The sequence below is a fragment of the Cydia amplana genome, chromosome 1, assembly GCF_948474715.1.
Source record: "Cydia amplana chromosome 1, ilCydAmpl1.1, whole genome shotgun sequence".
Lineage (NCBI taxonomy): Eukaryota > Metazoa > Arthropoda > Insecta > Lepidoptera > Tortricidae > Cydia > Cydia amplana.
In genome coordinates this window covers 3,171,450-3,184,743 of record NC_086069.1, presented here as the reverse complement: position 1 = coordinate 3,184,743, position 13,294 = coordinate 3,171,450, and the positions used below count along the sequence as shown (strand labels likewise).

The following is a 13,294-nucleotide window of genomic DNA, read 5'->3' as shown; positions in this document are numbered from 1 at the left end:
AAAGAAAAAGAAGCTTGCAATTTATTAAAGATAACTAAAACATAATTTTACAAGATACACCGGTACAGAGTGTCGAAAAGGTACCGAGTTTTCTAATTTGCTCAGTGTTGGCCGAAACGTTAATGCAATTGAAAATGTTGGCCTTTACCATTATAAATTGAACCGTAAACTGTAATCGTCCGTTACGGTTTAAGGTTCAATTTATAATGGTAAAGGCCAACATTTTCAATTGCATTAACGTTTCGGCCAACACTGAATTTACTCAACATTACAAAACTGCACACCGGCTAGTATTTGCAACAAACTACTATTTTAGTTAATAGTACAATCACTATCTGATCTAGACACCGACCATGTAACAAATACTAAAAGTACGTTAAATTTAAATAACAAACAGCAAAGGTCACGCTCCAGGGGTTTAACGCAATTATTCAAGATGAACTGATACGTTCGACATAATTCGGCATGCGGTGTGTGAGCGATACAGCGGTATACACGTGTATATCGGTGTCCCGCTCGCATACCCGAGTATATTTGCATGCATAAAATGAGTCTGTGACACAGCTGTGGGCTATGACTGTGACGTCACTGTTCACTAACTTTGAACAAACTAATTGTTCTGTGGTTAGAGTTAGACTGAAGTTAGTTTTAGTTTGCGGATGATATGCCAGCTTAGCTAATAGGTATCTAAGTCTCTGTTTATTATAACTGTTACGGACTGCTTGGTACACGTTTATGCTCATAGTTTGAATTTGAAAGCGAGCCATTTAATGTGATTTAAAATAGAGCGTTTACATTATAGTAAGGGTTTGGGGTGGGACTTATTCCTACAGATGGATGGATATAGGAGACCCGCCAATGTCATACAGTCAATGACATTCATGCGGGGCGTGTCGCGGTACACATGTAAAACAAAATGCAAATGTTTGCAAGCGGCCTTAAGGCTTCGTCATACAGGCGCGTTTTCCGGGCGGGGCGTGAGCGTTTTATATGTAAAAGCGGCGCGTCCCGCTTACGCGCCGCCCGGAAAACGCGCCTGTGTGACGAAGCATTTAGTTTACGTTGATCAAATCCCTTGGAAGCTCTCCGCCACGCTACACGCCCCACCAAACGCTCCGCTGGTCGCTAGCAATTGAAGTACACACAGACAATCAAATTGACTGTTGTCTGTCCTTTCAGACTGCAGCAACAGCAAACGCAGCAGCCTGCAGAGTCGCGGCAGCACCTCCAGTCTGCTGGAACGCAGCATCACACCACGATCTCAACCCCCCACTCCCAGGTAACTAACTTTTAAACTTTGAGAGTTCAGGACCAAATCGCCGATATTTAATAGATTCGCAGTCCCTTCGGCCTCTCCACAACTTTTTTAATACCACATCGGTGGCAAACAAATATACGGGCCGCCTGATGGTAAGCAGTCACCGTAGCCTATGGACGCCTGCAACTCCAGATGTGTAACATGCGCGTTGCCGAACTTTTAAAAACCTGTACACTCCTTTTTTTAAGAACCTCATACTGTAGATTGGTTATGATGACGATGAGAAAGGATAACAATCATTTGAACTTGAAGTCATTATTTACATAATACATTACACACATGTATATACCTGTTCATTCTGTACCTAATAGTTTTGTTCTAAGCAATAAAGTGTGTTTATTAATTTTCTTTCTATGTGCATTCTCAAGACACGTAGACGGAGACATAGATGTTGTTTTAATATCAAAAGCATCTACAAAAAACTGATTTGGCAAATAAATTTCATTTTGATGAGTCTAGGATTGTGAAAAAAAAAAGATTAGTCATCAACCTTTGATTGTTTTCAGATCTCAAGCGGCAACCCCGCACAAATACAAGAAAGGCGATGTCGTGTCCACGCCGACCGGCATCAGGAAGAAGTTCAACGGAAAGCAATGGCGGCGGTTGTGTTCCAAAGATGGCTGCTCCAAGGAGAGCCAGCGCCGCGGCTTCTGTTCAAGGCATCTGTCGTTGCGAGGCGTGGCAAGGTCGTCTAACACGCCGTTGGCACAGGGCTCAGCGCAGCAGAGGTAAGTGTCGAGTGAAGTGAGGAACGAAGTGGGTTTTGAAGAAAAGTTCAACGGAAAGCAATGGCGGCGACTGTGTTCCAAAGATGGCTCCAAGGAGAGCCGCGCCGCGGGTTCTGTTCAAGGCATCTGTCTTTGCGAGGCGTGACAAGGTCGTCTAACACGCCGTTGGCACAGGGCTCAGCGCAGCAGAGGTAAGTGTCGAGTGAAGTGAGGAACGAAGTGGGTTTTAAAGAGAAGTTCAACGGAAAGCAGTGGCGGCGGCTCTGTTCCAAAGATGGCTGCTCCAAGGAGAGCCAGCGCCGCGGCTTCTGTTCTAGGCATCTGTCTTTGCGAGGCGTGGCAAGGTCGTCTAACACGCCGTTGGCACAGGGCTCAGCGCAGTAGAGGTAAGTGTGTCGAGCGAAGTGAGGAATGAAGTGAGTTTTAAAGAAAAGTTTAACGGGTCGCAATGGCGGTGGCTGTGTTCCAAAGATGGCTCCAAGGAGAGCCAGCGCCGCCGGTTCTGTTCAAGGCATCTGTCTTTGCGAGGCGTGGCAAGGTCTTCAAATACGCCGTTGGCACAGGGCTCAGCGCAGCAGAGGTAAGTGTCGAGTGAAGTGAGGAACGAAGTGCGTTTTGAAGAGAAGTTCAACGGAAAGCAATGGCGGCGGTTGTGTTACAAAGATGGCTCCAAGGAGAGCCAGCGCCGCCGGTTCTGTTCAAGGCATCTGTCTTTGCGAGGCGTGGCAAGGTCGTCTAACACGCCGTTGCCACAGGGCTCAGCGCAGCAGAAGTAAGTGTCGAGTGAAGTGAGGAACGAAGTGCCTTTTAAAGAGAAGTTCAACGGAAAGCAATGGCGGCGGCTCTGTTCCAAAGATGGCTCCAAGGAGAGCCAGCGCCGCGAGTTCTGTTCAAGGCATCTGTCTTTGCGAGGCGTGGCAAGGTCGTCTAACACGCCGTTGGCACAGGGCTCAGCGCAGCAGAGGTAAGGGTCGAGTGAAGTGAGAAATGAAGTGGGTTTTAAAGAAAAGTTCAACGGAAAGCAGTGGCGGCGGCTCTGTTCCAAAGATGGCTGCTCCAAGGAGAGCCAGCGCCGCGGCTTCTGTTCAAGGCATCTGTCTTTGCGAGGCGTGGCAAGGTCGTCTAATACGCCGTTGGCACAAGGCTCAGCGCAGCAGAGGTGAGTGTCGAGTGAAGTGAGGAACGAAGTGGGTTTTAAAGAGAAGTTCAACGGAAAGCAGTGGCGGCGGCTCTGTTCCAAAGATGGCTGCTCCAAGGAGAGCCAGCGCCGCGGCTTCTGTTCAAGGCATCTGTCCTTGCGAGGCGTGGCAAGGTCGTCTAATACGCCGTTGGCACAAGGCTCAGCGCAGCAGAGGTAAGTGTCGAGTGAAGTGAGGAACGAAGTGGGTTTTAAAGAGAAGTTCAACGGAAAGCAATGGCGGCGGCTCTGTTCCAAAGATGGCTCCAAGGAGAGCCAGCGCCGCCGGTTCTGTTCAAGGCATCTGTCTTTGCGAGGCGTGGCAAGGTCGTCTAACACGCCGTTGGCACAGGGCTCAGCGCAGCAGAGGTAAGTGTCGAGTGAAGTGAGGAACGAAGTGCGTTTTAAAGAGAAGTTCAACAGTAAACAATAGTGGCTCGAGATATGAAGCTCACATTAAAATTTGGTAGTCTTAACGCCAGTTGCACCAACCGCAATTAGCGGACTAATCAACGTCACTCAACAGTGAATTATGAAACTTCCCATACAATATAATTTAGCAAACACTTTAACAGTGACAGGTAAGTGACAGGCGATTTGGGGCAACCGACCTCTTTTACTAACTTTTAAATTTCACTTCTCATCAACATTAGGAAATTCTCTAAATACATTAGAAATTCCGCACTCCAACGCTACCTACTTAGTTACTATTTATCAAAATATAACGCCCTTGTTACAGAAGCAGCAGTAAATCCCTTTCATCAAGCGGCACGGGCGTTGAAGGCGATGAAACATCCCGCGAGTCCGACACGACCCCGCCCAGCTACCGGCACGTGGCCGGCCGCTTCGACCCGGACGAAACCGAGGCCGCCAACATGCTGGGTATGTACAGCAGTATATCTAGAGTCTAGCACGGTACATGACGAAACATCCCGCGAGTCCGACACGACCCCGCCCAGCTACGGCCACGTGGCCGGCCGCTTCGACCCGGACGAAACCGAGGCCGCCAACATGCTGGGTATGTACAGCAGTATATCTAGAGTGTAGCACGGTACATGACGAAACATCCCGCGAGTCCGACACGACCCCGCCCAGCTACGGCCACGTGGCCGGCCGCTTCGACCCGGACGAAACCGAGGCCGCCAACATGCTGGGTATGTACAGCAGTATATCTAGAGTGTAGCACGGTACATGACGAAACATCCCGCGAGTCCGACGCGACCCCGCCCAGCTACCGGCACGTGGCCGGCCGCTTCGACCCGGACGAAACCGAGGCCGCCAACATGCTGGGTATGTACAGCAGTATATCTAGAGTGTAGCACGGTACATGACGAAACATCCCGCGAGTCCGACGCGACCCCGCCCAGCTACCGGCACGTGGCCGGCCGCTTCGACCCGGACGAAACCGAGGCCGCCAACATGCTGGGTATGTACAGCAGTATATCTAGAGTGTAGCACGGTACATGACGAAACATCCCGCGAGTCCGACACGACCCCGCCCAGCTACCGGCACGTGGCCGGCCGCTTCGACCCGGACGAAACCGAGGCCGCCAACATGCTGGGTAAAAATTGTCTTATATTTATTTCTTGTAGATATTTTTGGGATAATAAACTTTCTCGTACTTATTGTGGATATATTAGGAAAGTTCCGTAAATTCATTGTAAGACAAGATGAAGATTTTACAGCCACATTAGCTAGAAAGTCTGGCACTTTTTGCAGAGATTCATACAATATTCAGCTCGAGCCTCGCTCATTTTCTACGTTTTCGCACAGCGTCACTAAAACGGCACGGTTCTATGATTTTTTGATAACGTTGAAACTTGAGGAATGAGCACAATCGAGGCAGATGATTTGTAAGTAAGTATTTATTTGGAAAGAATAAGTAGGTACAATAGTGTCTTAGGTGGTAAGTGACAATTGGTTGTTATTCTGCTATTTGTACTATACAGGTTGTACTAGCATGTAAAAATCTTAAAACGACTACAAAGCTGGCTGTATAATATCTTCAGAGAGGAAATCGTTTACACTGTAATAGCTTGTATCAGTCAATAGCTTCATCAATTTATTTCTAAATCTGTGTACAGGTAGTTCTCTTATAGATTTTGGCAGTTTGTTAAAAAGTTTCATGCACATAACAAAACAGTGATTGGAATCCAGTGCTGTCCTGGGAACACAATTATGAACCAGCCTTCCAGGATCCCGTTGATTTCTATGAAGCTATGAAGATGTTGGTTTGTTTCTATGAAGCTTGGCCACTGTATAAAGCCTTTTCACCTTTTTTTTTTTCAAGCATTTGCCGGCGTTGCCATTGGAATTTGAACCATATCACTTAGAACATAATGCTAAATAAACCCTTGCATTTGCAGTGTCCCTGGGCAGCTCGCGGTCGGGCAGCCCTGGCGCGTCGCCCGCGGGCTCGCCGGCCGGCACGGCGCTGCGCAGCAACGTGTTCGTGCCCATATCCTCGCCGCAGCCGCCGAGGGCGCTGCCGCCGCACCAGCCCGCCATCTACCCTCATCTCATCAGGTACTGTACACTTTGGCTATGTTCCGAATTACGCTCACAGCGCTCACAGCACGCTCACGATCGGACTGATTCACGCTCATAGCGCTTACAGGAGATATCGTGACGTCATTAATGACATCAATAGATGGCGCTCACGGTGGTCACACTCCCAGGCGTAAGCACCTTGAGCGCAAACGTCAAGGGTCACCTTCAGGGTCAACGTCAGTTTGACAATGACAGGACAGGCGCAAAAAAAAAATCAGTTAGCTAGTTCGATTATATCGTTACTAGTTAGATTCGGACCGGCAGCCAGCACTGTAAGCGTTGTGAGCGTGATTCGGAACATAGCCTTTTATAACACGGCGATCCTTGTCACAGTGGCATTCAATATGAAATCCGCTAGAAATCACATTTTTCTGTAAAGATATACGAAGTGGAAAAGAAATCAAGTTCCTTAATGTAATGTTGTAATATTTCCACAGGCCCGAACTGGTTCGGCCGGGCAGAGTGAGTCCACCCGTCAACAGCGTGGCCACGAGCGTTATAAGAGTGTCACCAGCTCCTACTTACCATTACCAGGTCTTTACAATAAATAATCAGTCCTGTTCCTTTGTCTAACATTATTCGAAATATAAATCATGAAAAATAAGGTTTATAAAATTCTAGCGTATTATTGATCCAATCTCTTTTTCCCGATGAAATGACCACATTTATTCAGATTAAGAAATAAATTCAGATTTGCGTTAAGATTACTTTTATATTCGTTTATTATTCGTATTATTTAATTTATGCAGTGATTAATAAATGCAGTGATTGAACCATTTTCGAATCAAAAGGCTTAATATTGGACCTATAGTTATAATAAATTGACAGTTTAATTTTAATAGTTAAACAGACAATTTTTCACTATACTATAAACCACCTGCCATCCCCAGGTCGAAAACCGCAACGGAACCACGACCATCCAAACAAACAGCATCAGCCAACCCAGCGTGATCGGCGTGCAGACCTCCGGCCTCAACATCCCCAACTCCCTCAACTCCCTCAACTCCCCCGTGCCCAGCCTCAGTCTCCCCTCCAGCATATCCCTCAACTTAAGCTCCCTCAACGGGCAAAGCTTACAGACAAGCATAGCTAACATCCGCACCGCCAAGCTGGACGAGATACCGCATAACCTGGTGATGCACCGGACTATACCGACGTCGAATGGCATAGACCTGGAGCATTTATATCGAGCACAGCCGTTGTTGAGGAACGGTATACATGATTATAGGCGGGAGGAGTCGCCTACTATGAACAATCATGTAAATTTTGTGAGGAGTTATGAGGAGGAAGATCAGGTTTGTACATTGTGATTTTCTTTCTTATTATTAGTTTGCTTACTAGCATAGCCAACATCAGCACGGCCAAGCTGGACGAGATACCGCATAACCTGGTGATGCACCGGACTATACCGACGTCGAATGGCATAGACCTGGAGCATTTATATCGAGCACAGCCGTTGTTGAGGAACGGTATACATGATTATAGGCGGGAGGAGTCGCCTACTATGAATAATCATGTGAATTTTGTGAGGAGTTATGAGGAGGAAGATCAGGTTTGTACATTATGATTTTCTTTCTTGTTATTAGTTTGATTACTAGCATTGCCAACATCAGCATGGCCAAGCTGGACGAGATACCGCATAACCTGGTGATGCACAGGACTATACCGACGTCGAATGGCATAGACCAGGAGCATTTATATCGAGCACAGCCGTTGTTGAGGAACGGTATACATGATTATAGGCGGGAGGAGTCGCCTACTATGAATAATCATGTGAATTTTGTGAGGAGTTATGAGGAGGAAGATCAGGTTTGTACATTATGATTTTCTTTCTTGTTATTAGTTTGCTTACTAGCATTGCCAACATCAGCATGGCCAAGCTGGACGAGATACCGCATAACCTGGTGATGCACCGGACTATACCGACGTCGAATGGCATAGACCTGGAGCATTTATATCGAGCACAGCCGTTGTTGAGGAACGGTATACATGATTATAGGCGGGAGGAGTCGCCTACTATGAATAATCATGTGAATTTTGTGAGGAGTTATGAGGAGGAAGATCAGGTTTGTACATTATGATTTTCTTTCTTGTTATTAGTTTGCTTACTAGCATTGCCAACATCAGCATGGCCAAGCTGGACGAGATACCGCATAACCTGGTGATGCACCGGACTATACCGACGTCGAATGGCATAGACCTGGAGCATTTATATCGAGCACAGCCGTTGTTGAGGAACGGTATACATGATTATAGGCGGGAGGAGTCGCCTACTATGAATAATCATGTGAATTTTGTGAGGAGTTATGAGGAGGAAGATCAGGTTTGTACATTATGATTTTCTTTCTTGTTATTAGTTTGATTACTAGCATTGCCAACATCAGCATGGCCAAGCTGGACGAGATACCGCATAACCTGGTGATGCACAGGACTATACCGACGTCGAATGGCATAGACCTGGAGCATTTATATCGAGCACAGCCGTTGTTGAGGAACGGTATACATGATTATAGGCGGGAGGAGTCGCCTACTATGAATAATCATGTGAATTTTGTGAGGAGTTATGAGGAGGAAGATCAGGTTTGTACATTATGATTTTCTTTCTTATTATTAGTTTGCTTACTAGCATTGCCAACATCAGCATGGCCAAGCTGGACGAGATACCGCATAACCTGGTGATGCACAGGACTATACCGACGTCGAATGGCATAGACCTGGAGCATTTATATCGGGCGCAGCTGTTGTTGAGGAACGGTATACATGATTATAGGAGGGAGGAGTCGCCTACTATGAACAATCATGTGAATTTTGTGAGGAGTTATGAGGAGGAAGATCAGGTTTGTACATTGTGTTTTTCTTTCTTATTATTAGTTTGCTTACTAGCATTGCCAACATCAGCATGGCCAAGCTGGACGAGATACCGCATAACCTGGTGATGCACCGGACTATACCCACGTCGAATGGCATAGACCTGGAGCATTTATATCGGGCGCAGCCGTTGTTGAGGAACGGTATACATGATTATAGGAGGGAGGAGTCGCCTACTATGAACAATCATGTAAATTTTGTGAGGAGTTATGAGGAGGAAGATCAGGTTTGTACATACATACATTGTGTTTTTTTTAGCCTATATCAGTGTCTCACTACTGGGCAAAAGGGTTTCTATACTCCATTCTGTCTTGCCGCTGGTTATTTCGCAGTATTTCCATGCATTGAAGTTGTCTCGCGAACTTCTTTTCTGTGTGCCCTTACCGGCTTCTTCGTTTTATCAGAAGTTAGACTTTATCTCGTAGTAATACGGGTCATTTCACCATAGCCATCAATATAAGTGTTAAACAATAGCGTTACATACTCGACATTTTTCTGGAATGCCCATGTGCCTTCTGGGCCATGCTACCAATAAGTTGGGAACATCATAAGAATGTTCAGACACTTCATAAACGTTACGATATTGACCCTAATATAACTGTTGAAATTAAAGTTACCTTTTGAAAATGTTATGTCGGCTGTACACTCTCGTCGAGAGCCTGCCGAGACTCTCGGCACCGCTCCGATCCTATCGGAGAAAAGTGAGACAAAACAAGGAAGAGCGAGACGAGAAGGGATCAGCCTGTACACACTCGTTCTCAGCCTGTCTCGGTGTCTCGACGATTGTATACAGCCAGCATTACAAATAAATAATTGATTTCAGCGAGAGCACGTGAGGCTAGAGACACGTCCCGAAGCGACCGAGGCGCGAGTGGTGAAGCCCGCGCCATTACAAGCGAGGCTGTACGTCATACCGCAGGCCACCAACGAGAAGAAATTCGTGTTCATAAAAAACGAGCCGACTGAGACTGTTCAAGTGAGTTCATGCTACTATTGTAAGCACTTTCATTGTATACCTACCTAATTTTGTAAGAGAATCCGAAATGCCACTATTTAGAAAACATTTGTTGAACTTTTTGGTACAAAATGCTTTTTACTCATTGAAAGAATTTTTAGACTATATTTATTAAATTTAGTATAATGTAGTATAAGGTCGAAAATGTCTTATTTTTGCATTCTGCATGATAGGTCATAAGAATCTACATAGTCATAGTTATAAATAGGTAATACTCAATATTTCAGGGAGGCGGGGAGCGTGCAGGGGTTCATGCACGCTCCCTCTAGATGTGAGCGTTCTTCATATGAGAATTGAGACGAAATTGACACTTGTCCGAATGATCAAGTTAACTGAAATGTTTGTTTCAGATTGAGCAGAAAACGCACCAGTTAGCGCAACAGATGAACATTAACATAAACAACAACGACTCCGACCACGACCAACACAACAGGCCCCTGGACAACGGGGATCATGTAAGGCAAAATACCAGTTCTCTAACCCCTGAAATGTTACATTATTAGTATTAAGCCCCGTCTCCATATCGCGCGGCAAACCATCGAACATTGGCTCGCGCGGCAGCCGCGCGAGCCAATGTTCGATAGCTTGCCGCGCGATATGGAGACGGGGCTTTACAAAGGCTGGTAAGTAGGGAAATACCGACCACTGTAATACCTACAGCTAGCTAGCTAGTTAGCTTTATTTGACGTTCATAAGCGCATTGTAATATGCCTACTTGAATAAACTATTTGTGACGTCCCACGGATAAAGGTACCTTATGGCGGTTGGCGCTTACGCTATTATTAACGCCGCTCCAATATTATTGCGGCGCTATGCGACGTAAGCGCCAGCCGCCATAAGGTACCTTTTGCTGTGGAACGTCACATTTTTTATCTTATCTTACCGACGACGCTCAGCACTGAGAGACGATAAATGGTGAGCGATGCGAGGTCGTATAGTAACACAAGGCTGACAATGTCAACCTATTCCGGCCGAGATATTTACGGGGCTTTTCATAAAAAATGCGTAGAAATGTGACCTAACAACCGGAATCTCATAATTTTTTATCTAATAAATAAAACAGTGAACTTTCTTCTAGAATCCAGGTGAATGTAAACCGTTACACTTTTATTTGATACCCAATATTACCTATCTATTGATTTTGGACTCTCTTTACAAGAACACAAAGTTGTATTTTACATTTGTGTGAGAAGAATTGTAATTTTTGAGAATATTAAATAGAGAAAGTTATCGTGAATATGCCAGCGGTTAGCACCCGCTTCTTGGAATGTATAAAAATAGGCATTGGTAAGGGTGGTATTTCACCCGTCCAATGTATATTTGCATCTCACATTTTGTTTAGTGAGAGAGTAAGACGCAATGCACAATTGGACCAAGTAAACAGGTGGAATACCAACCTGACAAACAATAGAGGGATTAAGGCGGTAATATTTCTGGCTACGTACAAATGACGGGTGTCGTGGGTGGTCTTTTGTGGTTTCAACTTCTGCCGCTTTGCCTATCGGTGTATTTACATCGAACACGTAGTACTATTTGTATTATTTATTTTGTGGATTGTATAATGGTTGAGGTAAAAATATAGATACAGATATAGTGCAACATTGATTTTTTTGTATTTTTTTAAATAGCAAGACATGTTCGTAAATTTCCTTGAAAATAGGAAGGAAAATAATTATGCACTACATCTTTACTCGTAACATTATAGATAACGGTGACCGTTTTGAATATAATTCGAGATTTCGTTTTGTATTCTGAATCTGTTATTTTTTTTAATTCGTTAATTTATTGTTAAAGACACGTTTTTCATTTTTTTTTCTTACACATTGGATATCATCGTCGTAATGATTTAGTTTTGCGCACAGCGCTTCGGAAGCCGCCATCTTAAATAACCGTCACACTTCTAACAACATGTATAGGTGTGTCAAAGGACTGTCTCATTTCAAACATAGACAGAGAGAATCATACTATCTTTGTCTTACAGCACCCAAAAGAAAAGGATGATTATAATTTTTTTGTTCCTATTTACTGACAAATTGGTTTGACCAACTATATATGATTTTAGCAGGTGAATAACGCGAACGGTAGCGCAGTGATCGTGCGGCCCAGCCAACTGCTGCCCGTGCTGCCGCCGCCCACGCCGCACACGCACATCATAGGTAACTTGTAGACCTTATCTCGTAGTAATACGGGTCATTTCAGCATAGCCATCAATATAGGCGACATGAGCATAGTTTTACTTAAATATAATAAGTTTTTGGCAAAAATTTCATTTTTGGTACAAGCTTTTATCGCTGACTGTACTTTTCTTACGATAGACAACTAATACTCATCGAGACAATTCTAAAAACCCCTAACACAATTAGGTTGCGTTGTTTCATCACAGAGTTCCTATGGCCACCTCCTGTCTCCATCATCAGATCAGTTCGACAGTACCATATTATTGTATTGTCATCAGAACTACATACAGCTGCCAATTTTCATGACGCTACGATCCTTGGAAGATGGTTAAATTAGTTACCTTAGATTCCATTACATAGGTAGTTACATACAGGTCGACCTAATAAAAGCTTGTTAAAAATGCCTAATTATCAGTTCACTCGACTCTTTCGGTCTCCTGCCTTCTTCGGGTAATCGTCATTAATCAATGTTTTGCCTATTGACTACTCTTGAAAATGAGTAAATTGTTTAATGGAATAACATACTTTGCCAAAGGGAAACGAAATCCTGCGTGTTTTACTTGGGGAACCAACAGGGCAACTTACGATGGTTGTATAGTTTGTAGCTTTCTAGTAGACCCCGAAGGCTTATCCTATTGTCTATTGTTCAGTAAAACCGCACGTGCTACTTACCTGCAAAAAAGGGTCCTAATATTCTATTTGGCACCTGAGCGCGGGTAGTCCAACGCTCAAAAAAACCAGTGTAGGTGCGCTCTCCGATAACGCGCCTTTGTTACGCATCTCGATGACACATTTTAGACTGGTTCTGTAGCGTTCGACTCGCCGGCACTCAGTAACCGAAGTACCGATTTTTAGGGTTCCGTAGCCAAATGGCAAAAAACGGAACCCTTATAGATTCGTCATGTCTGTCTGTCTGTCCGTCTGTCTGTCCGTCCGTATGTCACAGCCACTTTTCTCCGAAACTATAAGAACTATACTGTTGAAACTTAGTAAGTAGATGTATTCTGTGAACCGCATTAAGATTTTCACACAAAAATAGAAAAAAAACAATAAATTTTTGGGGTTCCCCATACTTCGAACTGAAACCCAAAAATTTTTTTTTCATCAAACCATATGTGTGGGGTATCTATGGATAGGTCTTCAAAAATGATATTGAGGTTTCTAATATCATTTTTTTCTAAACTGAATAGTTTGCGCGAGAGACACTTCCAAAGTGGTAAAATGTGTGTCCCCCCCCCTGTAACTTCTAAAATAAGAGAATGATAATACTAAAAAAAATATATGATGTACATTACCATGTAAACTTCCACCGAAAATTGGTTTGAATGAGATCTAGTAAGTAGTTTTTTTTTATACGTCATAAATCGCCTAAATACGGAACCCTTCATGGGCGAGTCCGACTCGCACTTGGCCGCTTTTTTATGCAGGTGGTTGTGGCACGTGGCACGAGCGGTTTTTCT

The 13,294-nt window shown here is 44.5% G+C and overlaps 1 protein-coding gene across 1 annotated transcript in view; it reads left to right on the top strand.

The window, feature by feature from the left end:
• LOC134654951 (uncharacterized) overlaps positions 1–13,294 on the top strand; it is a 64,706-nt gene that overhangs the window by 25,054 nt on the left and 26,358 nt on the right. The window contains exons 6-20 of the mRNA XM_063510386.1: positions 1,180–1,279; positions 1,825–2,046; positions 3,963–4,105; positions 5,591–5,750; positions 6,212–6,308; positions 6,665–7,069; positions 7,433–7,500; positions 7,618–7,757; positions 7,822–7,840; positions 8,132–8,354; positions 8,461–8,528; positions 8,646–8,868; positions 9,466–9,618; positions 10,008–10,112; positions 11,723–11,813. Coding sequence (XP_063366456.1) covers positions 1,180–1,279; positions 1,825–2,046; positions 3,963–4,105; positions 5,591–5,750; positions 6,212–6,308; positions 6,665–7,069; positions 7,433–7,500; positions 7,618–7,757; positions 7,822–7,840; positions 8,132–8,354; positions 8,461–8,528; positions 8,646–8,868; positions 9,466–9,618; positions 10,008–10,112; positions 11,723–11,813 — 2,217 coding nt within the window. The remainder of the gene's footprint in view (positions 1–1,179; positions 1,280–1,824; positions 2,047–3,962; positions 4,106–5,590; positions 5,751–6,211; positions 6,309–6,664; positions 7,070–7,432; positions 7,501–7,617; positions 7,758–7,821; positions 7,841–8,131; positions 8,355–8,460; positions 8,529–8,645; positions 8,869–9,465; positions 9,619–10,007; positions 10,113–11,722; positions 11,814–13,294) is intronic.